This window comes from Equus przewalskii, chromosome 10 (assembly GCF_037783145.1).
Source record: "Equus przewalskii isolate Varuska chromosome 10, EquPr2, whole genome shotgun sequence".
NCBI classification, from domain to species: Eukaryota; Metazoa; Chordata; class Mammalia; order Perissodactyla; family Equidae; genus Equus; species Equus przewalskii.
This window is the reverse complement of record NC_091840.1, coordinates 14,857,713-14,878,723: the sequence shown is the minus strand read 5'-3', so window position 1 is coordinate 14,878,723 and position 21,011 is coordinate 14,857,713. Positions and strand designations below refer to the sequence as shown.

The 21,011-nt window shown below is 40.1% G+C and overlaps 1 protein-coding gene across 4 annotated transcripts in view; it reads right to left on the bottom strand.

Annotated features, from left to right (window-relative positions):
* The window catches only part of SMURF2 (SMAD specific E3 ubiquitin protein ligase 2), a 115,558-nt gene extending 100,679 nt beyond the window's left edge, over positions 1–14,879 (bottom strand). For 3 of the 4 annotated variants that reach the window (XM_070561587.1, XM_070561584.1, XM_070561588.1), the window contains exon 1: positions 14,372–14,556. In XM_070561587.1, the coding sequence (XP_070417688.1) occupies positions 14,372–14,423 (52 nt within the window). In that variant the 5' untranslated portion in view covers positions 14,424–14,556. Of the gene's footprint in view, positions 1–14,371 lie in introns of all 4 variants that reach the window. The other variant, XM_070561586.1, reaches the window with a different exon arrangement.
* Between the last annotated feature and the right edge of the window lie 6,132 nt (positions 14,880–21,011).

Sequence of the window (21,011 nt, the reverse complement as noted above, 5' to 3'; positions counted from 1 at the left end):
CTTCATTGTGGGTCCTTGTAGTTGTGGCATGTGGGACGCTGCCTCAGTGTGGTTTGATGAGCAGTGCCGTGTCCGCACCCATGATTCGAACCAACGAAACACTGGGCCGCCTGCAGCGGAGCATGCGAACTTAACCACTCGGCCACGGGGCCAGCCCCACAACTAGCCTCATTTTTATAGAACTGGAATAGTTGTACCAACCGCTCCTTCAAAAATCTATTACTATTCTCTTCACAAGATTTAAGAAAAAAAATTTCATCAGATAAAAGGTTCTCATTTCACTTTCACTGGTTCAGAATACCTAGAAAGTCAGAGTGAATAGTAATTAGGTTAGCTAATAAATGAGAACGCTTTAAAACTGCAGAGCTCTCACAGAAATATTATCTTCCTAACATTGAGAGACTAGTTATGTATGTGAATTTTCTTAGGTGACATTGCAAAACAGATCTTTTTGCAGTGAATATCAGATTGACCTTTACTTTGCTAAGAAGTAAACTGTGCAGAGTATGGTAACAGTTCTATCTATCTATCGAGATAAATATTAACAAATGAACACTTCAGTCCTATATCTTTATAACGACGTTATCAAAATTACTAAACTATAAATGTCAGTTAATTTAACAATGGCATCAAAAAGAGAGATCATAATATTTGTTTCAAATGAGGTCCATAGTGATTAAGTTCGCACACTCCACTTTGGCGGTCCGGGGTTCAAGGTTCGGATCCAGGTGCGGACCTAGCACCGCCTATCAAGCCATGCTGAGGTGGTGTCCCACATAGCGTAACTAGAAGGACCTAACTAGAATATACAACTATGTACTGGGGGGCTTTGGGGAGAACAAGGGAAAAAAAAAAAAAGATTGGCAATAGAAGTTAGCTCAGGGCCAATCTTTAAAAACAAAAAACAAGACCTTTTCCAAGGCATATATTAGTAAAACTGACAAAAGTCAATGACAAAGAAAAAATATTAAGGGTAGCCAGGCAGAAGAAAATAACTTACAAAGGAACCCCTATCAGGCTTTCAGTGGATTTCTCAGCAGAAACCTTACAGGCTAAGAGAGACTGGAACGATATGTTCAAAATACTGAAAGACAAAAACTTTCTGCCAAGAATACTTTACCCAACAAAACTATCCTTCAGATACAGTGGAGAAACAAAAATTTTCCCAAATAGATAAAAGCTGAGGGAGTTCATCACAAGACCACCCCCCCCCCCATCCTTAGAAGAAATGATCAAGAAGGCCCTCATACTCAAAAAAAAAGAAAGAGTTTACAAGGCCTTGAGCAAGGAGATTACTAGACAAAATCAGAAAATTGCAGCTCTCTATCAGAACAAGTTAGCAAACAATTATAACATTAAAGATAAAGGGAAGGAAAGCATCAAATATAACTATAATCACATCATTTTAATCACAAACTCACAACCCAAAGTGTAGTAAGTTGTGACAACAACTTACTTGGGAAGAAGAAAAGGAAGGAAACTGTTTAGGCTAAGGAGATAAGAGGCTTTCAGAAAATGGACTATCGCATCCACAAGATCTTTTATACAAACTTCACCGTAACCACTAAACAAAAAATCAGAACAGAGACACAAATGATAAATAAAGAGAAAACTGAGAAAATCATCATAGAAAATCATCAAACTGAACCAGCAGTCGGAAATACACAGGACAAGAAACAAGGGAAATACAGAACAACCAGAAAACAAGTGATAAAGTGGCAGTATTAAATCCTCATATATCAATAATAGCTCTAAAGGTAAATGGACTAAATGTAAATGGACTGAATTCTCCAACCAGAAGACAGAGAGTCACAGGATGGATTAAAAAACAAGATCCAACAATATGCTGCCTCCAGGAAACACAGCTCAGCTCTAAAGACAAACATAGGCTCTGAGTGAAGAGATAGAAGACAAAACTCCAAGCTAATGGCAAACAAAAGAAAGCAGCTATTGCCATACTTATATCAGACAAAGTAGACTTCAAGATAAAAAAGGCAACGAGAGACAAAGAGGGGCAGTATATAATGATAAAAGGGACACTCCACCAAGAGGACATTAACACTTATAAATATATATGCACCTAACACCGGAGTGCCAAAGTACATACAGCAACTATTAACAGACCTAGAAGGAGAAATTAACAGCAACACAATAACAGTAAGAGACCTCAACATCCTACTTACATCAATAGACAGGTCATCCAGAAAGAAAGTCAACAAGGAAATAACCGGAATCAAATGAAAGACTAGACTAGATGGACTTAATAGACATATATAGAACACTCCATCCAAAAACAGGAGAATATACAAATATACATTCCTCTTAAGTACACATGGAACATTCTCAAAGACAGACCATATGCTGGGAAACGAGAAAAATCTCAAATCAGTAATTTTAAACTACATTTTGGCCATTTATAATCACAACAAAAAGAATAAAATATCTAGGAATAAATTTAACCAAGGAGGTGAAAGCCCAATACAATGAAAACTATTAGACAATATTGAAAGAAATAAATGACGACATACAGAAATGGAAAGATATTCCATGCGTGTGGATTGGAAGAATAAACATAGTTAAAATGTCCATATTACCTAAAGCAATCTACATATTCAATGCAATCCCAATCAGAATCCCAATGACATTCTCCATGGAAATAGAACAAAGAATCCTAAAATTCATATGGGGCAACAAAAGACCCCAAATAGCTAAAGCAATCCTGAGAAAAAAGAACAAAGCTGGAGGCATCACAATTCCTGACTTTAAAATATACTACACAAACCTATATTAATCAAAACAGCATGGTACTGGTACAAAACAGACACACAGATCAATGGAACAGAAGTGAAAGCCCAGAAATAAACCCACACATCTACAGCCAGCTAATCTTCGACAAAGGAGCCAAGAACATACAATGGAGAAAGGAAAGTCTCTTCAATAAACAGTGTTAGCAAAACTGGACAGCCAAATGCAAAAGAATGAAAGTAGACCATTATCTTATGCTATAGACAAAAATTAACTCAAAATGGATTAAAGACTTGAAGGTAAGACGTGAAACCATAAAACTCCTAGAAGAAAATATAGGCAGTACACTCTTTGACGTCGGTCTTAGAAGCATCTTGTGGAATACAATGTCTATTCAGGCAAGAAAAACAAAAGAAAAAATAAACAAATGGGATTTGATCAGACAAAAGAGCTTCTGCAAGGCAAAGGAAACCAGAAACAAAACAAAAAAACAACCCACCAACTGAGAGGAAATATTTGCAAATCATATAACCGACAAGGGGTTAATTTCCAAAATACAGAAAGAACTCATACAACTCAACAAAACAAACAACCCAATTAAAAACTGGGCAGAAGATACAGACATTTTTCCAAAGAAGATATGCAGATGGCCAATCGGCACATGAAAAGATGTTCAACATCACTAATCATTAGGGAAATGCAAATCAAAACTACGATCAGCTATCACCTTATACCTGTTAGAATGGCTATCACTACTAAGACGAAAAATAAATGTTGAGAGGATGTGGAGAAAAGGGAACCCTCATACACTGCTGGTGGGAATGCAAACTAGTGCAGCCGCCATGGAAAACAGTATGGAGATTTCTCAAAAAATTAAAAATAGAAATACCATATGACCCAGCTATCCTACTACTGGGTATTTATCAAAAGAACTTGAAATCAACAATTCAAAGAGACTTATGCACCCCTATGTTCACTGCAGCATTATTCACAACAGCCAAGATGTGGAAGTAACCCAAGTGCCCATCAACTGATGAATGTATAAAGAAGATGTGGTATATATACACAATGGAATACTACTCAGCCATAAAAAAGACAAAATTGCCCCATTTGCAACAATATGGATGGACCTTGAGGGTATTATGTTAAGTGAAATAAGCCAGAGAAAGGCAAACAACGCATGATTTCACTCATATGTGGAAGATAAACACATGGATAAAGAGAACTGATTAGTGGTTACCAGACAGGAAGGGATTTGGGGGATGGGCATAAGGGTAAAGGGGCACATATATACAGTGACTGACAATCATGTACAACTGAAATTTCACAATATTATAAACTATAATGACGTCAATAAAATTTTTTAAAAGAAGAAAGTTTATCCTAAGGTATAGATTTTCATCAGAAGCCAGCGTCACTTTTGATAGTCTCTATCCTTCAACTCCATTTATTTCAAGTACACTCATTTAGACTTCGGAGTTCAGTTTTACAGGTCTTCACTTACTCTTGACATCTACCTGTGCAGAAATATCTCCATCTACTGGCAAGAGCTGAAACTACAGGCTATTTTTGAAAGGGCCAGCAAACTAATGTACTAAGTTATTAAGGACGTGGATCCAAACAGTTCCCCCACCTCCAAAATCTTGAGCAGTTCAAACTATTCTCCAAAGCTCTCCTACTTTTTAATAAATACAAGAGGGGGAAGGGAAAATACAGTTAATCGTCTGTTTGCTATACTACTTTAAGATAAAAATTATATAACAGTAACTAATTTACATGAATTCTTTATGATACACTGGTACCCCAAGGTGTACAAGACATTTATACCAATTTTGCAAAACATATCATTTAAATTATTATGATTATTAATCATTATGAATTATATATTAATCATTATTAATGTACTTGCTCCTATAAAACACAGCATATGACTAACATTTAAAACACAATCTTTGGTCAAAAATGACAAAATGCATTAACCTAATACTTTACAGCTTGAACAGTATTTTTCACATACATTATTTCATTTCTTGTCCAGCAGAATCCTAAAATAAATAACACTGTTCTTTTTCTTTTTTCTTTTTAAGACTGGCACCTGAGCTAACAACTGTTGCCAATCTCCTTTCTTTTTTTTCTGCTTTTTCTCTCCAAATCCCCCCAGAACATAGTTGTCTATTTTAGTTGTGGGTCCTTCTAGTTGTGGCATGTGGGATGCTGGCTCACCATGGCCTGATGAACGGTGCCATGTCAGCGCCCAGGATTCGAACTGGCGAAACCCTGGGCCGCCAAAGCAGAGTGCCGAACTTAACCACTCAGCCACGGGGCCGGCCCCAATAACACTGCTCTTCTAAGCAGGCATTTTTTTTTTTTTTTAAGATTTTATTTTTTTCCTTTTTCTCCCCAAAGCTCCCCAGTACATAGCTGTATATTCTTCGTTGTGGGTCCTTCTAGTTGTGGCATATGGGACGCCGCCTCAACGTGGTCTGATGAGCAGTGCCATGTCCGCACCCAGGATTCGAACCAACGAAACACTGGGCCGCCTGCAGCGGAGCGCGCGAACTTAACCACTCGGCCACGGGGCCAGCCCCTAAGCATGCATTTTTAACAAAAGCACAGGCACCAAGAAAATCAGTGATTTGCTTACAGGCATAAAGCTTATCAGTGGCAACTAGGATCTGAACCCAAATTTTCAGCCTCCAAGTTCTATACTCTTTCCAAAGCATCTCAACGGCCTCCCACAAAATTACCAATTACATTTTACACAGTAAAGATCTACATTATGCATGCCTGCTATGTGACAGTTCTCAGGGATGCACTGTGGTCAAATTAAAAATGTCTGCTTAGATTTTAATAAAATTAAGTTTCTTCCTTTCTTTAGTCTTACAGGAAAAGAAATAACATGCTCATAACATAAAATACAAGTAAAACATTACACATAATCCAACCCACATTTAACAAAACAATTATATCCTTTCTTTTCTATTGCCGCATTTTATATATGTTTATTCTTTTTATTCCACCTTTTTTCAAAAATGATGAGGGGGCTGGTAGCTGGTAAACAGGCAAACCTTGTTAAGTCATGCTTGCTGCAATCCACTTTCATCAGTAAGAGATGAAAATAATAAACTGTTTAAAAGTCCATAACAGAAATTTTGAGAAGAAAACTACAGAGCCCAATCTAGTTTATTCTGATTTCTTATATTTCCATTCATGCTACTATATAATAAAAATTACCGATGCCTGGCACGTGTAAGGAAATTGATAAACATTTATTGGTTGAATAAATGAAATAATGGCTCTAAAGCATTACAAGATCCTTAATCATTACACGATCCTAAATTAAAGACTCAGTTATGCTTATTATGCTGTTCTTATCAAAATGTTTATGAAAAGCTTTTTATTAATGTTTGAAACCAGAAGATTTACATTAAAGCTACAGTAATCAAGAAAGTGTAGATTATAAACTACAAATTTATAAAAAGTAGAATTCTAGATAAAGGGAACAGAATAGAGTCCAGAAATAGAATTACGTGTATACTGTCAACTGATTTTCAACCAAGGTGTCAAGACAAGTCAATGGAGGAAACAAAAGTATTTTAACAAATAGTGCTAGGTAAATTATCCATATGGGGGGAAAAGAAAAGAACCTGACCCTTACTTCTCATTCTCACACCATATTAAAAAATTAACTTTAGAAGGATCATAGATCTAAATGAAACATAGGGGGTAATCTTTAGAACTGTGAAGCAGGAAAAGATTTCTTAGGACATAAAAAGCATGAACCATAAAGAGAAAACTGATGAACAGGGCTAAATAAAAATTCCAAACTTCTACTCCTTCAGACACTATTGAGGGGGGGAAAAGCCACAGATTAGGACAAAATATTTGCAAAACACATATCTGATAAAGGACTTGTATCCAGAATACAAAAAGAATTTTCAAAACTCAGTAATAAAAATATTCAATTTTAAAACTAGCAGCAAAAGATTTGAACAGATATTCACCAAAGATACACAAATGACAAGTCCATAAAAAGATGCTTAACATTTTAGGTCAATAAGAGAACTAAAATTAAAGCTACACTGAAATATCTCTACACATCAATTAGAATGGCTAAAATCAAAGACTGACAATACCAAGTATGGAAGCATTGGCTTGGATTGGGAGCAACTGGAACTCTCATACATTGCTGGTAGAAACTCAAAACGATACAACTTTGAAAAACAGCTGAGCAGATTTTTTTTCAAGTTAAACATATTTACCATATAACCCAACAATCCTAATCATTTACCCAAGAGAATTAAAAGCATGTTCACAAAGAGTTGTGTACTCAAATGTTCACAGCAGCTATATTCATAATAGCCAAAAATCGGAAACAACAAATGTCTGTGGATATTCGTGAATGGATAAACAAAATGGGGTATATGTATACAATGCAATATTCCTCAGGAATAAAAAAGAATAAACAACTGATACACACACAGCATGGATGATCTCAAAAGCACTAGCTAAGTGAAAAAAGCCTGACCCGTAAGGCTATTTATTGTATGATTCCATTTACATAAAATCCTAGAAAAGGCAAAACCATAGTGACAGAAAGTAAACCAGTGGCTGCCAAGCAGTGGGGATGGGAGAAGGAGACTGGTTATCAGGGGCATAGGGAAACTTTTTGGGGCAAAAAAAAAAAACGCCCTTTATGCAATCATCTATGTAGTAATTCCTACCTAAAATGAATCATCAAGATTTATTTTGAAATTTCATAAAAATTGACAGCAGACATAAAACTTAAGAAACCACACCAAACTACCAAACTTAAGATATATGTTGATACTTCTTTTGTTTATCTGTTTGTGTTTTGGGGGTTTTTTTGAGGAATATCAGCCCTGAGCTAATATCTGCCACCAATCCTCCTTTTGCTGAGGAAGACTGGCCCTGAGCTAACATCCGCGTCCATCTTCCTCTACTTTATGTTTGGGACACCTACCACAGCATGGCTTGACAAGCGGTGCCATGTCCGCACCTGGGATCCGAACCAGTGAACCCCGGGCTGCCAAAGAGGAATGTGCGAACTTAACCGCTGCGCCACGAGGCCAGCCCCTGTTGATACTTCTTAATATATCAAATGTGGTTTTTTAAAAAGTAATCAATGCTTTCAGAAGCTATTCTCAAACTAACATAAAATTCCTCACTTTGTTCAAATAATTATATATTAGAGGAAAAATCCAACAGAAAAGAAAAATTTTAAATGTTAACATTCAACTGAAAAAATGCCCAAATACTGATACCTAGAAAACTAGCAGTAAATGAAATACTAACAGACTAAGTGTTCAGCAGAATTGCTCTAATCAAGCAAAAATACATATGACTGCATTCCTAAATACAAGCAAAAACTAAGATTAGAAAATACAATGAAAATGACACAAATATAAATTATCTGGAAATATGTTAAAACAGAAGAAAATTATTAAACTATCCTGAGCAATATAGACAAAAACTTAAACATAAAAACATGGTGTGCTCCTAGGTGGGAAAACTAAATACACTTAAATGCCTCTTTTTCCCAAAGTAATGCAATTCTAATTAGAATCCCAATGAAATTTCTTTTTAAACCTAAGTTTAGTATTCGTGTGGAAGAGCAAATAAGTAAAAAGAGTAAAAAAAATTTTCTGACACAATGAGAATTAATCTAAATTATAAAGCTTCAATAATGAAAAGAGTACAGCACTGAACAAGAGAGAGATAATCTGACTCTATAATAACTAATTTAACATAACTAAAAAGATGTCACATCACAGTGGAAAGAAAGCCTTGGTTAATAAATAACGACAACTAAATAGTAATTTGGGGAGAAATATCTTCCTATTCTTCTGAAAAACACTAAAATAAAATGTACTTATATATTTACTAAGCCTCTTGAAGAAAAAGGCCTTCCTAAGCATAGAATAATAAGAAAAACAAAAGAAAAGTTGGACAGATTTGACTCCAAAAATAATAAATTTCTGCATGCCCAAAAATGGTCAAAATTAAAAGACGACAGACTGAGGAAAAAGCTTGTAGTAAATATGACAATAGATTAATATCTTTCTAATTCTCAGGCCAATCAATAAGAAAAACACTAAGACCCTAATGGAAAACTAGGACAGGTCAAACAAGTCAACAAAGAGAAATATAAATACTAAACAGACAAAGATTTTGCCCAAAGATTAATGTTTCTAAATACCAAATATATCAAAGTCTAAAATCTTCAATACTTCCCACCACCTTAAAAAAATACAATAAAATCAGGGCAGCCCCATGGCAGAGTGGTTAAGTTCAGCACACTCCGCTTCAGCCCAGGTTCGTGGGTTCAGATCCTGGGTGTGGACCTACACCACTGAGCCACGCTGTGGCAGCAACCCACATACAAAACAGAGGAAGACTGGCACAGATGTTAGCTCAGGGCAAATCTTCCTCAGTAAAAATTTTAAAAAATAATAATAATAAAGAACTTTTTTAAAAAATCAAACTTCTTAGCAAAATATAATATGGTCCTAAATGGGTTGGTCCCTGTCTATAGCCTCATCTCTTGTCACTCAGACCCAGTACATTAGCCATAACGAAGACATATAGAACTACATAGAAGTACTTCTATGTCTCCAGCATTTGTTCAATAAAATGCCAAAAAGTTCTTAATCCAAGCTGAAACAAGGATTCTGCCTTCATGGAGCTTACAGCATGGAGACAACAAATGCCCTTCATCTTGAGTTAGGTCTGACACTAGAGGAAGAGCCTCTTAGTCACAGATGAAAGGTCAACTCAGGTTGAGGAAGGTTCTAAGGATAAGGGTAATCCTTGAGCTAGCCTTAAAAGATGAGTACGGATCTAAGGGGCAAGGGTAATTCCAAATAAATGGAATGTATTTATTTTTCCACACAAAATCTTGTAAGTCTGTAACAAGTTCTCTAGATAGACAACTTGGGTTCTGACATATAGTTAACCTCTTCAAGTTTCTCCTACCTTTTGGAGCTACTGTGAGAATTAAAAGTGAAAATATATGTTAACTTAATACAGTGTCTGGCACATAATAAACATTCAATGCATGTCAGTCACACAGAAATACATAACAATGCTGATTACAACAGCATATTTCAAGCATCCAGCATTCTTAGAGAAAGTAACAGTAAACAAAAACCAGGGCAAGGAGAGAAAAGGCAGTAAGAACAGAGTTAAACAACATATCCCCATATGGCCAGGGTCAAACAGCTCCCTCTACACATCATGATGATATCTTATACTACACATTATGTAGCACAATAATTTATATTCATAATGATACGGAATCATAAATAAAACATTAAGTTCTGTTAAGTATGGTCTATTTGAAAGGAGTAGGACATAACATATCTTTAAAAGTCTTCAAAATCTTTAAAAAGACATCAAAAATGGCTAAAACAAAAATCTTGTGGGACTAAAGTGTGACCCTTCATTGACCCTGAAAATTGAGTTATATGCTAAATATGCTAAATTATATGCTAAATAAATGACACGTTAGTATGTCATGATAGTTACAGTTCAACCAACAGGAAAAATAGTAGAATCCAGGATTAAAACACACATACACAGGGGCTGGCCCAGTGGTGTAGTGGTTAAGTTTGCACGTTCCACTTTGGTGGCCTGGGGTACACAGGTTTGGATCCCAGGCGCCGACCTACCACTGCTCATCAAGCCATGCTGTGGCAGCACCCCACACAGAGGAAGATTGGCACAGATGTTAGCTCAGCAACAATTTTCCTCACAAAACAAACAAACAACAAAAACACACACACGCACACTTTATTCACCAGTGAAAACCAAACTACATGAAGCACCTAGGCAGGTTCAATTGCCTGTCTGAAGGTTAGACTAGAAGACATAACTTAAGAGAAAAGGAAGGAGCTAAGCCACACTGGCTTGCTTCTCAGAAACCAAGAAAATAAAATGAATTGGGGATATTCAAATCACCTAGAGTAAGACGTTATGGTGTATAGGCTGGAAACCTGAGATAGAATAAAGTAGTAATTTTTAGAGCCTTGAATCAATAAAAAATGCAGTAAAACATCTAAAGTGAGACTTTGGGGTTTTTTCTGGTGAGGGAGATTGTCAATGAACTAACATCTGTGGTAATCTTCCTCTATTTTGTATGTGGGATGCCACCACAGCATGGCTTGATGAGAAGTGCACAGGTCCACGCCTGGGATCCAAACCTGAAAACCCCGGGCCGCTGAAGCAGAGCACGCGAACTTAACCACTAGGCCACTGGGCCGGCCTCTAAATTGAGACTTTTAAAGTTAATTTTCCTTTAGCCACAGACAAGGTTAACCTCATTATTGTCAAGGGTTTTATAAATTAATAACATGAGGAGCAGTATACAAAAACATCTGAATTACAAAAAGGTCTGCAATAAATGTTCTGGAGAAGTAATCTGTTATTTCTCCATATCTAAGAATTTTAAATATTAGAAACTACACTAAACTTCTTTTTCCAGCCTTTGGTTTTCAAAAACAATAATGATATAAAAAATTACCCCCAATTTTTTTACTATAACCAAATACAAACAATATTTCCTATCCAAACCATTGTAAGAAAAGCCTGTATCAGATATTCCTAAGTATAATGTATACAAATTTTAAATTTTATAATCAATTTGCTCTAAAAATACGAGTTGAAAGTGATAGCTTTACCATATAGCCCATTTAAATAACCAAGTGTTAATGTGCCATAAAGAATAGCAGAAACAGCCTGATGGACCAAATCAGATTTTACCCACCAATGGCCTGAGGAATCTCAAATTTGGGATTAAATTAGCCCTGCCTTCTTAGCATCAACAAATACCAAACAGTTCACTGGTTGATTGTGGTCTTAGGAATAATACTGTATGTGGGAAAGTCTAGTATCCGTTGCGGGCAGAGATCTCACAGCTCAAATATTTCTTATCCTTCAGTTTGTATGTGTGAGTGTGAGTGTGTGTGTTACCATGCGAGAAATGTTTCAGTGAAGGGGCACCTCTACATTAAGAATATAATTGAGTAACTGTAGTTCACAAAGCATCACGGAATCAAAGGCACTCTATTAATTTACAATACTAGCATGGTATTAACGAAGCAAAGAACAATAATTTTAAAGTATCTTACAGCCCAAGTGTATTGTAAACCAAATAAAAATTCACTATGGGATCCGCCTTTTTTTTTTTTTTAAGTGATTTTCCTCTATTATACAACCCGGATCTAAATGAACTGTTAAACACTTAGTCTAAAGGTATGCCAAACATTTCTTAAGGTCTTAACAAAGAATCAACTTTTTTTTTTTTTAAACAAAATGAGGCCTAGGTTAAATATTTTATTTGGCTTCTCAAGATGGACTGAAAAGTTGGGCACCAGCTCCAGACCAATTCCTGGACACACATCAAACACAGCCCTGTCATTTATCCAGTCAGTCAAAACAATCTTTTCCATCTAACCCTTTAATGTTTATGTCCTAAAAAGCTGCTAATTGAATCCAGCTCTTGAGATCTATTTGTTAAAATCTATACCATTTAATTTGTAAATGAACAAAAATTAAAAAATATATGTTAACTTTCCTGGCAAAACAGAAGAGAATCCACCATATGTAACCAAAACGGAGAGGGCAATGTTTCTAATATTTGAATAGTTTTCTCTTAAAATATGTCAGAGACAGATTCCCAATGGTTTTAAGAAATTGAGAGTACCTCAAACTGTTTTTACAATTAAGGGGACACAGTGTATTTAAAATTCCTCAGAAAAATCTAAAAATACCAAATCACTTTACAAATTTAGTTGAGTGTTTCCTCTCCCCCCTAAAAATAAGTGTAATTTTTTCTCTTAACTTTACTCGTGAATTCGAATTTTTATAATGTATCATATGCAGTAAGGAAACCACAGATAAACACTTTAAGATCTATTGAGTCACACTAAAAACCTCAAACTCATTTTATCTGCAGGAAATCAAAATCCCTGTTTTTTCCCTCATTTTCTCATTACGTATATAAGCTAGAAGGAAGTAAATGGCCAACATCCTATTTCTGACGCTTTTGGCACACCTGGACTCACAGGTTCTTTCCAATATCACTGACACAGGACTGAGTCCAGAGAGGAGCAGCAACAGATAAACTCTAAAGCATCAACAATCCCTTATAAAGGTTTCTATTTATTAATAAGAAAATAAGGAAACCGGGGGATATGAGGGAGACAGGCATCTCCCAATCCAGGTTTCCCATTAAGAACCACTCAGTTAATAATTCTCTGCAATTTTCCCTAGGGAAAGTAAAACGATCATGAAAGTAATACATTTTTAAAGTTGCAGCCAACATACAGTCAGGCTAAATTCTCAAACACCAACTTTGCTGCAAGGTTTTATCTCAAAGTTCAGCCGGTGGACTGGGATGTGACACACAAGCACTCAATTACAAAATTAGTCCATATAAATCTCAAAGTCTAGTGTAGGCAAACATAATTACAGTTTATTCTTACACACACACCCACACACACACAGACCCTCTTAGGAAAACCATCTTTCTCACCACACATCCGAGTATCAACACGGATACCTTATTAATAGTGAATGGTGAAACTACGATAACTACACTGATGTCCACTACACTCTCCAAACCAAAAAATAATTCTTTCTTAAAATGGGGTAACGTGACCATGTAAGAATACCAAAAATGGCACTGTAAGCAAAATGTACCTGTAACGTTAAAGATTTCATCCCCTTGGAATCATAAACACTTTGCAAGAGACGCCTTCTATCTAGCAACCCCTCCAGACATTCTTTTCCATTTAGAAAAGGGAAGGGGAGGAGAGTGGGGAGAGAGAAACGTCGCTCGAAAGTTTGTATGAGCGCACACTGAGAAATGTACCCCCCAAAAGTGTGTTTTTAAAGCAGGTCTAGAGTTAGAAGGGAGACACAAGTTCTGCGGCCTACAAGAAACAACCCCAAACACGCTACCCTACAATCAAACACTTCCAAAACACAGAGTGTACAAAGAGCCGGAGCCGTCGGATCGGGCAGACACACCGGAAAAGTCAACCTCAGCCTCCTTCCCTCGCAGCGACGTGCGTTTCAGGTGTGTGGCGGCGGCGGCCGCGGCTGGCAGCGGAGACGGAGGCTCTGCACGCGGGCACGGGCGGGCGAACAAGTTCCCAACCAGGGAACACACACACACACACCCTCCCGTTAAGCGCTCCATCTTTAAGGAGTGTTTACTGCGCGCCGTCGGCAACCGGATTCAATAATCCCCGCCACAGGAGTTCCTCATCCCCTCGACGACCCCACCTGGGCAGGAGCCCCGGGGCTGCCCCCCGAGGCCACGGCTCTTCGACCTCATATCCGCCCGGAATTCCAACCCGGGGATCCCTCCCCGCCAACAAAAGACCCCCGAGTCACCCTGCGCTTTTTTATCAATTTCCAAACATGGGAGAGTGGTTTTGCCCTCACTCTTCCTGAACTAGGCCTTCGCACGTCCCCGACCCCCAACTCACCATTGATCGCGACCCTGGCCCTTCCCAAGGCCACAGACACCCCCCGCCGGCTCGCCCACCCCGCGGCTGCCCCGGCCCGGCTCCGCCGCCCGCCCGCCCGGCCCCCTCACCTGTCAGGCGCAGCTTGACGGGCCCGTTCCTCCGGCCCCCGGGGTTAGACATGTCCCCGGCGGCGGGGGCGGCGGCGGGGCTGCGGCCGCGGCGCGGGGCCCGGGGCCGGCGGGCAGCGGGCGGGGCGGGGGCGACGGCGAGGCGCGGCGGAGTCACCACAGCGGCCGGGGCTGGGGCCCGAGGAGCCGGCGCGGCGGCCGCCACGGCCGGAGGGTCCCGGATGTGCCGAGCGTCGTCGCCATGAGCCGCGGAGGGAGCGGGACGCCGAGCTCCCCCCTCCTCCCACTTCTCCTTCCTCGGCCCGGGCCGCACAACAAAGCGGCAGCCGCGGCCGGCCGCGCCGCCTCCGCCCGCGCCCGCGCCGCCTCCACGCAGCCGCCTCCGCCTTGCCCTCCGCTCGGCTCGGCGAGGCCCAGGAGCCGACGGGGCTGGTCGGCTGAGGCGGGCGGTGCTCGGCGGCGCCGGAGCAGGACTCGGGGCTCGGCCGCTTCCTCCTCCACCCGCCCTCTTGTCTCAGCGAACCGGGTCCTGGGGCCGCCGCCGCCGCCGCCGCCACTCGTCGGCTCCGGGGGGCGGGGAGGAGACGGGAGGCGGGTCCGGCGGGACGGGGCGGGGCAGCGGGCGGGGCCTGAGCGGGCGCGCGCAGGGTGCCTGGGGGCGCGGGGGCGCGAGGCCTGGGCTCCGCCTGGGCTCCGGGTGGGCAGGGTGGGGGCGCGGTGCCGCAGAGGGTCCCACGCCGAACTTGAGGAGGGAGCGGGCAAAGGAACAAAGTGGCGGCACGGAGCTCTGTGGCACCAGGGGGAGCTTAGTGTCCAGCCCACTTAAGGGAGAGCTTTTGTCCGTGCAACGCACACTGCATTTTTTAGACGCCCACTGCGTGCAGGCCACTCTCAGAGGCTGGGGCGAGCAAGGTTAGAGCCGAGCCTGCTGCCTTCCGGGAATTTAGCGTCGCTGAGGTGAGGTAAGGGGCGCTGTTCCCACACCGAGGATTCCAGCAAATCCGCAGGGGTGTTTTGCTCCTGGTAGCGTAGTTGCCACCTCCATCCAGGACTCACCTGGTGAAGGAGATCAGGTTACCTGCCCGCTCGGCCTCTTTTTTCCAGCTGTCGCGTAAGGACAGGAGGATGATAATGCCTTAAAGGTTTATGAACAAGATAAACCTTGGAGAGCAGTATATGAAAAGCTTTTCTTATAGTACTGTATTTCCTTATCTCAGGAGGAAAAAAACAGAAAATGAAATAAAAATAAGTGTACTTTACTCTTTGACCCTATAACTGCACTCGTAGGAGTTTATTCTTGACATATACTAATACAGAAGATGTTCTTTCCAAAGTTCAGTTAAATAACAAAAGGGGGATGAGCCAACAGCCTAATGGCAAATTATATTAGCATGGATTTTTATGCAACCGTTTAAATGGCAATTATGAAGACCATATAATATGGAAAAGTTTACAAATAATCAAAGTTTAAAAGCAGAATGAAGAGTTATATGTATGCATGCAGTGAAAACTAAGGACAATAGCATAGGGGATTGTGTTTGGATGCTTTGTTAGTTTTGCTTAAGGCTGTTATTAATGCAATTTTATTTATTTTTTCTAAGATTGGCACCTGATCTAACATCTGTTGCCAATCTTGTTTTTTTTCCTTCTTCTTCTCCCGAAAGCCCCTCAGTATATAGTTGTATATTCTAGTTCTGAGTACGTCTGGTTGTGCTACATGGAACACCGCCTCAGCCTGGCTTGATGAGTGGTGCCATACCCATGCCCAGGATCCAAACCAGCAAAACCCTGGGCCACAGAAGCAGAGAGCGCGAACTTAACCACTAGGCCATGGGCCGGCCCCAGTGCAAATTTAAGTGTTTAGTAAATAATATATTTTAATCCTAATTCAGTGTCAGTCATTTGTTTTAGTTCATCAGTAACGTCACTTCATTCTCCAGATGAAGGTACCTCCAAGAGCATCTCATCAGTCTGGATACAGCCTTACAATTAAAGTCATCCACAAATTATATAAAGTTCCAGAAGTTAGACTAGAAATTCAGAGGACAGTGGTGGAAATTCATTCAACAAATCCTGAATGCCTCCTATGTGGAAAGCAGGGAACAAAGTCCTTTAGAAATGCTTCTTTGTACTACAGAAGCTCTGAAGATACACTGATCACTTTGACCAATAGCTGCTATCACAACTTAAAAGACTGGATGGATAATGGCAATCAAACTTAGCAAACTGATATATACATACACATTTGCCTTATTTTTATGGCACATCCTTTGTTTTCAACCACCTGCTAACACAATTTGTAGCTTTGTATTAGATAATACGAGTTGGGATTTCAGAATGTGACGGGGAAGCTGGGGAGATTGTCTGTTGTGAAGTTTAAAGCAGTGCATTCAGATATGTAAGTCACAGTGCAGGAAAATGTATATGCTTAATATGCAGAGGAAGACTCTCTTTAGGCTTGCCTGTGTGTAAGTTTAAATCTTATTGTTTATGGGGCCGGCCCATGGCTGAGTGGTTAAGTTCATGCCCGCTCCACTATGGCAGCCGGGGGTTTCGCTGGTTCGGATCCTGGGCGCAGACGTGGCACTGCTCATCAGGCCACGCTGAGGTGGCATCCCACATGCCACAACTAGAAGGACCCACAACTGAAATATACAACTATGTACTGGGGGGATTTGGGGAGGAAAAGCAGAAAGAAAAAAAAAAAAGAAGGTTGGCAACAGTTGTTAGCTCAGGTGCCAATCTTTAAAAAAAAAATCTTATTGTTTAAAACAAAAGATTCAGATAAGAATACTACTTTAAAACCATTCATACTGTTAAGGAAAGCTAAACTTTCATTAGGTTAAATTTCAGCATCAGATGCGTAGCATTGCTTCATCATGGCAACACTTTTAGACAATTTTTGAGAAAAAAAGGGAGGAATAACAATTCTTAGGGAATTCACCCTTTTCTTTTTTCCTAAAATAGAAATTCACTTCCAATGTAAATTGTACCTATACATGTCGCTAAGGGGTATGAGAATTGCAGAAAATCTTTTCAAAGCCTTTTTATTCCCTTATGACTTCTAATTTGCTCTCTGTAGAACTGTGTACCTTTTATCGAATCATTGTTTTAGGCATCTGTCTCAAATATACTAACCCCACCTATTTCATACCAATAAAATATGTCTTTTTCCATAAATGCCACGTAATAGAACCTTCCAGTGAAAATGCGGTAACAACTCATTAAATAACATTTTTGAGCAAAAGTTTTAAACTTTTTCATTAACGTATTTTAATAACTTAAAGTTGTACTCTGTGATGATATCCCAGACCAGAGGTGAAAATCTACACACGGTTATAAGAATATTTAAAACTTTTTGTTTAAAACATGTTTCTGCTTTCCAAGGCTAGTGTTAAATTTGATGTGACTTTGCAAGAAAATGCTTACCATCTGTAGTTGGTTTTTCTTCTGCTCCAGCCATTTATATATTTTTTACATAGAAGAGTTGTCTCCGGTAATAAAAAATCTGTCTGAGGTAAGGTTATGTTAATAATAGTACTCCTGTGAAGCTATTTTTGTAGTGTAAATTTCAAATTTAATACAGTTTATGTGCCATGGAAAAAGCAAACATCAGGCAGTAGACAGTTTCTACCACTGCTTAAAATTCAACTTTCTTTAATGTTTAAAATGTTATGAATTTAATTTAATTTAATATTTACTTCTAGCTTCCTCCAAATCAGCTTACAACTGACGAAGCAGCCAAGCACAGTCCCCATGTACTTGTTGTTGTCAACCTGACCCTCCCTCCCTCCCCCATCTTCACTCATTTCCTCTCTACCTCTGCCTGTCCCAGGTCCTCAGTTAGGTTCACTGAAAACCCTCATGTGTAGTCCTGTCCTGACGTGGTTTAGGATTAGGTTGCAGTTACAAGCTGTTCTCTGTGACCTCTTCCCTGACCCCCTCCCAGCAGACCTGGTCCCCAGTGATGGAAGCTGAAGTCACATCCGGGACCTGTGTCTCTGCAAGTCTGGGCTCCCCCATGCCATTCGCCTTGGCTCTTGCCTTCTCCGCCTCTACTGTGGTGAACTAAGATGATGATCCCTACCTACATGCCCTTCTGAGGGACTCTGCCCTCACCTGCTGTTCTAACATAGTGTCCCAGAGATACTGATTCAATAGGTTGGGGTTGGGACCACGAATCTGCATTTCTAATGCTACTGGTGGGGAGAACCCACTCTGAGAACCACTGCCTTACCCCAAGGAAGAGCCTGGGTGGCACTGTTTGTATTAGGTGAGCCTGGCCTCAGCTAACTGTGCCAAAGGTGGATGGCTGATCAAGAGGCCAATCAGAGTTTCTCTCCTTGAAAGATGAAATGGGGACACTGGGAGGCTGAGTTAGCCATGGAAGCTGAGTTGAGAGGTCATAGAGTTAGCAGCTGAGGAAGCCATTTTAAGGTTCAAGTACATAAAAAATGGGGAAATGAGTGTCTAGAAGGAGACTAACCAAGTAGGCAAACAGAGAGAAGTGGAGATAAGAGGCTTCATAACCTTAGAGAGAGAAACAAAGAGAGTGATTGTCTGACAGATTTCCTGCCAGTACTCCTGGCCCAGGTGTGACTTCTTACGATTCATTTCCAAGGGATCTTGCTGTGCAGAATAACCACCCCACCCCTTACTTAAGCAGGTTTAGGTGGGTCCCTGTCGCTTGCTTTCACTTGTCTCCACTTGGCACACCTTCTCCTCTTAAGGCCTGTCCTAAGCTCTTCCCCAAACACCTTTGATTCTCTGCCTTGCTCCTGCCTGTGTCCTTCTCTAGAACTGAGTCTCACCTGCAGTCTAGCCTGTAGTTTGCAGCTCCCCAGGGGCAGCACTTCCAGAATCTAGAGCAGTCTAATACATATGGCTATTGTGCTCTTGAAAAATGGCTAGTGATGTGCTGCAAGCATAAAATACACACTGGATTTTGAAGACTTAGTCTGAGAAAAAAGAAGGCAAAACAACTTAATATTTTTCATATTGATGACATATTGCAATGATAATATTTTGGATATATTGGGTTAAATAAAATATAGTATTCAAGTTAATTTCCCCATTTCTTTTTACTTTTTTAATATGACTACTGGAAAATTTGAAGCTACAAATGTGACTCACTTTATACTTCTCTTGAATACTGGTGATCTAGAGGATGATGACCAGCCCACCCATCTATTTCCAGAACGTTTGCCACCAGCTGGATTCCCCATCAGTGGGCTTTGTGCTCTGCCCAGCACCAGAGTTTCCCTGCTTCACTCTTTAGACTTTATGTTATCTAACCAGCTTTCCAACCAATTTCTATAGTTACATCAATTCAACAGTAACTATCTAACCCTAGCGAGAGTGGGAAGATGTGGTGCCAGGACCCTCTTCTTGCCCCTCCCTCACCTACTTGGTTTTGACTTGAATTGACTGTCATGCCTTGTACCTAAGAGTCTTAAGATTGGACAGATCTTGCACAGCAGATTCATATGTCCAGTAGGTAGGTGGGCTAGATGACCTCTGTTAGGGGTTGAATTGTATCCCCCAAAAAAGGTATGTCAAAGTCCTAAACTTCACCCCCTGTACCTGTGAATGCAACCTTATTGGGAAATAGGATCTTTGAAGACATAATCAAGTTAAGATGAGGCCATTAGGGCAGGTCCTAATTCAATATGACTGGTATCCTTACAAGAAGAAGAAAATGCCATGTGAAGACAGAGACACACTGGAAGAATGTCACTTGATGACAGAGGCAGAGTTTGGAGTGTGTAGCTACAAGCCAAGGAATGCCAAGGATTGCTGACCACCTCCAGAAGCTAGGAGGAGGCAAGGAAGGATTCTACCTAGAGTGTCACAGGGAGCATGGTCTTGCCAACACCTTAATTTTAGACTTCTAGCCTTCAGAACCTCGAAAGAATAAATTTCCATTGTTTTCAGCCACTCAGTTTGTGATACTTTGTCACAGGAACCCTAGGAAATGAGTATAACCTCTAAGTCCCTTCCACACCCAATTATATTACATACAATACAGGTAAAAAGGCACAATGCATAGCTGATTTTCATTATTTGTTGCATTTTCAATACTGTGCTTTTTAAAAAATAGAAAATCCTGTAAGTCTAAGCTCTTTTTATGTACTCATTTTCAAATGTCTTCAGTATACAGACTGTCCTGTCATATTGTGAATTCTCAGTTAAAAGAGAATGTAATTTGAAGAGATTGCATATTTTCCAAAGCCAGTTTGGTGATTTAAGCATGGAAGTATTACAATTAAATGTTTGAAAAGTTATCTGTGCATGGTTTTCTGTAAGCTGATATCATGAAGCAACACATCTTTTCAGGATGAGGTAGCAACCCTAGCCCCAGGGGAAAGGGAGCGGGCGCATCACTCGACTGCAACTACTTTGGACAACTGAGCAACATGAGCAGGCTCAAAAATAGAGTCATATCCAATCATCTTCAAAATAAAAACTGTAGTAGCTACAACATGATTCTCTAAGGGCGGGATGGGAGGAGATGTGGAAATATTTGTATGATGCAGTCTTTATGGGTAATGCAGAGACCATGGGCCAGAATGAGATCAACATGGCTCACAAGCCAATGGGTCAATGTCAACCATTGCTTAAAAACCTTCAATGGCTGCTT